Genomic DNA, 5,586 nt, shown 5'->3' on the forward strand with positions numbered 1-5,586 from the left:
ATTTTTTTTAAAGATTTTATTTATTTATTCATGAAACACAGGGGGAGAGAGAGAGACGCAGAGGCAGAGAGAAGCAGGCTCCCGGCCGAGCAGGGAGCCCGATGCGGGACTCGATCCCAGGACCCCGGGACCATGACCTGAGCCAAAAGCAGACGCTCAACCATCTGAGCCACCCAGGCGCCCAAAAAATAAAATCTTAAAAAAAAAAAAAGTGTGTTCCTTTCCTATTCATTCAAGAGGAAGTCTGAAGTCTCAGGTCTAATTCCCATTGGACAGGAATGGGTCCCACTCCCATCCCTGAACCAAACCCTGTGGCCAGGGGATTGATCAAATGCTCTGATTGGCCAGGACCGGGTCAGGCTCATTCTGAACCATAAGGACTGAGTGTAGGGGATTCCTTGTAGGAAAACTTGGTGGGGAGGGCAGGGTGGGGGGACTATTGGAAGAAGAAAAAGCAGTTACAGGTTGCCAGGCAGGGTAAATACTTGGCACCAACTCCAAAGCTTCATCAGGAAGACTTTGGCCTTGTGCCTGTACCTCCGGATGGTTATGGCTCTTCAGTGAAGTGCCATGGGATTGCTTGACACTGAAGGCTGACTCCTCAGGCATGAGACCCACCCAGGCATTTATCAACAAACACGGCAGTGCTCAGCCTAATGCATGTTCCCTTCCTCATGTGAAGGGCGCGTTAAACTCCAGCTTACCCTCCTAGGGCTTCCCTCCTGGGCTCCACAAAGAACAGCCAGGAAGGCTGAACTCACTCACTGACAGGCCCAGAAAAGAGCAGGTGCTACGGGGCCTTCCTAGAAGAAATCTCCCTGAGGACTGGGCATCTTGTTCAAGAGAGAAAGTGGTGTTGGGGGGAAGAGGGGAGGCAAGGATTTTGCAAAGCAAATTAGTAGCAAAGCAAAACCCAGAGATCCTCCGCCATCTAGTCTGACCCCAGAGTGGGGAGAGAAGGACAAAGAGATCACATCTATTATGCACCTATTTGTCCAGCTGCGCTCACACCAGGCTGGTGCCAAGCCTGAGATACACATTATCTGGAGGACGCGTAGGGTAGAAAGGCTAAGAGTGCAGACTGCCTGGGTTCAAATCCCTGCTTGCTATTTTCTTGCTGGGTGGCTTGGGGCAAATGACCCTCAGTGTACTTTTCAGTGAAATGGGGATCATGATAATGTCTCCTCCAGTGGATTCTTGTGAGGAATTAACTAAGATCCATCAGTCCCGGATTTGCCATTCTGTAACTCTGTTGGGCCAAGTCATTTCATCTCTCTGTGCCTCAGTCCCCTTATCACATAGGGTCCTGTGTGGGTTATTTGAGATAATACAGTGCAGGTAAATGTGTATCCAGCACACAGTAAATACATTTATGAATAGTAACATTACCAAGACTTGAAGGCAGGCCAGTAAGAATCCCTACCACTTGAGATCTTGCCCTTTGGGGGGGAAAGCTCAGGTGTGTGGTGAGTGGGAGGGGAGGGCAAGTCTTGGGGGGTGTCCTCTTGCTGGGGCAAGAAGCTCTCAAGCATTTGCCCCCAGTTGGTCGGCACCCTAGCCCTAGAGGAACTGGAACGGAGGGATTCCAGGAGCTCAGTGGCATCCCCCCCTCCCCAGCCTCCTGCTTCCCGCCCTCACCCCAACACACTGGGCGTCCTCTCCAGCTCCCCCGGTCAGCCCTAGGAATGTGAAGAGGTAGGTGGGGGTGGGGAGGAGCGGGCGCCGCCGGGGAGAGACAAAGGGGCCGAGTCAGAACTAGAGACACAAAGACGCGAGGAGGCCCGGAAGATAGGAGAAGTGGGACAAGGACAAGGGGAGGGACCGGCGGAGCCTGGAGGCCCGACCCTAGCCCAGCCCCGCAGGGCCAGCGGAGCGCTGGGGCCGGTCTGTGCCGCCCCCTGGCGGGAGGCCACGGTAACGAGAAGGTGCGGACCAGATGCGGGAGAGGCCAGGGGGATGCACGCAGCGAGAGACACAGAGAACCGAGGCAGGAACAGAGACATCGAGAGAGACACAGAGACGACAGACACCGAGGGACACACTTAGAGACAGAGACAGAATCAAAGGGATGGAGAGAGACACGGGGACCAAGTGACACAGGAACGGTGAGAGAAAGACAAAGCAGAAACACAAAGCGACACCGAGACGTGAGGACTGAAAGACCCAGGGTTAGAGACATAAAGGGACGAAGGAGAGAGAGACACAGAGCCAGAGACACTGAGAGAGGCAGAGAAATCTGGGCAGGAATGGTGCAGCGACGCCCAGAGTCCGAGGCAGAGATTAGCCGAGACAGATACTGGGCGGGGGGCAAGAACTAGGAAAGTCTCGTGGCGGGGAAGGGGGTGGTGGTCTCAGCCTGGGGGCGGGACTCCAGGAGGGGCGGGCCTATGAGAACCCACGTGCCTCACGCAGGTGTGACGACGAGGCCGCCGCTAATGACGAAGAGGGCGGGGCTAGAACTTCGCGCGGGGCTGAGACCCGGCGGGACTGAGTTCCTGGGAAGAGGCTGGATCCACTGCCGGGAGAGCGGGTGGGCGGGGCCGTATCGGGGGCGTGGTTTCAGGGGGCGGAGACCGCCATGAGCCTCGGAGGGGGCGTGACAGAACCTTAAAGGAGCCGCCGGGAGATCGGGGGAGGCGGGGCGCGGGAGGCCTCCTAGAGGGCGAAGGGGGCGGTGTTTGAACGCCAGGAGAGGCGGAGATAGAATTCCAGGGGAGGGGCGAGATAGAATCCCCGGGAGCGGCAGGTGTAGAATCCTGGGAGGGGGCGGGTGCAGAGTGCTGGGCGGGGCGGGAGTAGAATCCTGGGGAGGACCAGCGTGGAATCTCAGAGAGGGCGGGACAGCTTGAGCCAGTGGGGCCGGAGCCCAAGGTCGGCTCCGCGGGGGGGCGGGGGGGAGGAGGGAAGGGGTGGGTCCTGTGACGTCAGCGAGTCCGAGCTGCCCGAGACAAGCCTGGGGCCGGGGGCACCGAGCGGGGAGAGCCCGGCCCCGAAAGCAGAGCCACGAGAGTAGAGCGGGCGGGAACCGGCCGGGAGCCGGAGCCCCTCAGGCACCTGCTCGACCGCCCAGCGGATCGGCGCTCACGGAGTGGCCCGCAGGCCCCCGCCCGGGCCCAGTCCCTCCCGGGGCCCCCCCATGGCCCGGGCCGCAGCCCTCCCGCCGTCGAGATCGTCACCGACGCTGCCGCTCCTGTCGCTGCTGCTGCTGCTGCTCCGGGAAACCGGTGAGAAACCGCAGACGCCCACCCCCCGCGCGGACCCAACCCCTTACCCACCTTCCGAATCGGAGCACCTTCCCCGCTCCACCCCCGGTTCACCGAGCCTCCTCTCTCGAGCCCTTTCCCTGGCTGGCCCCCACCGACTCCGACCCTTTCCTCTCTTGCAGCCCTCTCCCCCCATCACCCTTCTTTATCCCAACTCCCCAGCCTACACCGGACTTCTCGGTTACCCCCTCCCCCTTCCTCAGATTCTAACACCAAAAGGGTTAAATCCGAGTCTTCGCGACCCCCTCCCCACCTCGCACCGAGCTGTCAACCGGATCTAGGGTTCCGTCTCCGCTTACCCCCTCAGGCATGTGGGGAATTTACCCCCCCTTCCCCAGGAGGAGGGTCGCGATGAGGAGACAAGACCATCCCCATTTTCCTTCTCCCAGGGCTGGGCGTCTGAGGCCTTGGGAGAATTGAGGGCGGGGGGCCAAATGTCCAGGTCCCCCAGAGGGGCCGGGAGCTCGGACTTTGGGTCCCTCGGAGGGCCAAGGATGAGTTCCGGCGACCTGGGGAACGACTCCAACCTTGGGCCTCAGGGAGATGAAGGCTCTGATTCTTGGGGCCCAGAAAACAAGGGGCTGGGGCCTGGCTCCTGGGCTCCAGAAAAATTAGGGGCTGGGGGCTCCGTCTCCTGAGTCCCAGGCAGAATGAAGGCTAGAGGCTATGTGTACTGGGTCCTGGTCAAATTGGGGGCAGACAGGGCTCAAACTTGGTTCCAGATTGTGAGCAGGGGGCTCTGTCTCCTGGGTCCCAGGTAAAACGGGGTGGGGGAGCGGTGGAAGAGGCTCTATCCCGTGGGCCTCAGATTTAATTGTGAACGTTGGAATGTCTTCTGAAATCCAGATATAAAATGTGGGCGGAGGACCCTGTTCTTGGCTTCTAGATGTAATCATGGACCAGAGGCTCTGTCGGGAAGCTGGAGCTCCGTCGGGGGTGTCCCAGGCCGAAAGAGAGGCTGAGTCCCAAGGGCTGGGACCCTTCCTTTGCCTTGTGAGCCGTCGGCTGGGACGTCCCTGGGGAAGTTTTACCGGTTTCACTTTAGCTGAACCCGGGCGGGAGGGGTAGGCGTTCTCCCGGCTCCCGGTTCCGGACTCCCAGGTTTCGGGACCTTATCTTTCCTCTGGTCGCGCCCTTGTCCTCGGAGCCGCCGCGAGGGGGGGCCGGGAGGGGGGACGCGCGGAGCCGCCGCCCTAATCCCCCGCCTCTCCCTCCGCTCTGCCCACCAGCACCCTCCTATTCCCCTCAACCCCCTTGAGGGAGGGCGCAGCTCTCAGAGGAGGGAGGGGCTGGGAGGAAACAGGTGAAGGAGGTTCTGGCCCCGCCCCTTGCAGGTGACCGGGCTGTTTATTCTCAGCTAGAAACTCTGGATATTGGAGTTTCCCAAGGGTTTGCCCAGAAAGTGTAGGCGGGGGCTGGGGAGGGTGGGGGGGGTGTCTTGGGGGAGCCCTGCTTACCCCTCTGACCTTATTTTTCCCAGCATGTCTCTGAGTTGTATCCCAGCCTTTACTCAGAGCCGGGTACTGCCTCTCCCTTGGTGTCAGAGATAGGGAGATGAGATCAGAACCTGCCGCTCCAGGGAAATGCTCAAAACCCACCTGACCTTGAGCCAGGCTTTGACGTGATGCACGATCTCGTGGAGGATTCTAGATCTCCTTGGGAGACACATCCTATTCCTGTTCCCATTTTGCAGATGGGGACACAGAGGTTTCAAAAGGGCAAGCCTCTTTCCCAGGGTCCACAGCCAGTCCCCAGGAAGCCGGACTGCAGACTTCAGAGCCTTTCTTGGCTCTGCTCCACTGGGTGCCTCTGAGCCTCCATTTCCTCCTTTGTAAAGCTGAGATAGTAACCCCTTCCCTGCAGGGCCATTGGGAGGAGTCAGAGCTCCCGCTGATCCCATGTGAAAGCTCTTAGCACCTGGGGAGGGGGCCTTCCCCTTTCCTGACCCCTCATCCTTGTGCCTACGCTCCCCGCTTTTCTCTCTGCCTCCCTCCCTCTCTCCCTGCCCCCCCCCCATCGCTCCCCTCTTCATTTCTCACCTCTCTCTGCCCCTCTGGCTCTCTCATCTCTCACAGAGCTCTTTCTCCCTTTCCTTTCCATCCATCTCTCTTTACCTGTCTCTAGCTCCTCAGCCTTCCCCCTCCTGGGCCTTCGCGGACTGAGGGTGCACCACCTGGGCCTCCAGCTGGGTCTTCCCCAGCTTTCACTGCTTATCCTTGTCAGCCAGGCAGCCCCACAGTAGTGGAGGGGGATGGGAGGGATGGCGGGCCTGCTGTCTCTTCGTGTTAGGGAAGGGGGACTGGGCAGCGAAGTGGGGGTGGGT

General features: G+C 59.7%; 1 protein-coding gene across 1 annotated transcript in view; it reads left to right on the top strand.

The window, feature by feature from the left end:
- Positions 1 to 3,136: 3,136 nt before the first annotated feature.
- LOC102738537 (nectin-2) overlaps positions 3,137 to 5,586 on the top strand; it is a 13,930-nt gene continuing 11,480 nt past the window's right edge. Inside the window, exons 1-2 of the mRNA XM_081807905.1 lie at positions 3,137 to 3,224; positions 3,571 to 3,574. Of these exons, the coding sequence (XP_081664031.1) occupies positions 3,137 to 3,224; positions 3,571 to 3,574 (92 nt within the window). The remainder of the gene's footprint in view (positions 3,225 to 3,570; positions 3,575 to 5,586) is intronic.

The sequence above is a fragment of the Leptonychotes weddellii genome, chromosome 16, assembly GCF_054177405.1.
Source record: "Leptonychotes weddellii isolate Sample4059 chromosome 16, ASM5417740v2, whole genome shotgun sequence".
Taxonomy (NCBI): Eukaryota; Metazoa; Chordata; class Mammalia; order Carnivora; family Phocidae; genus Leptonychotes; species Leptonychotes weddellii.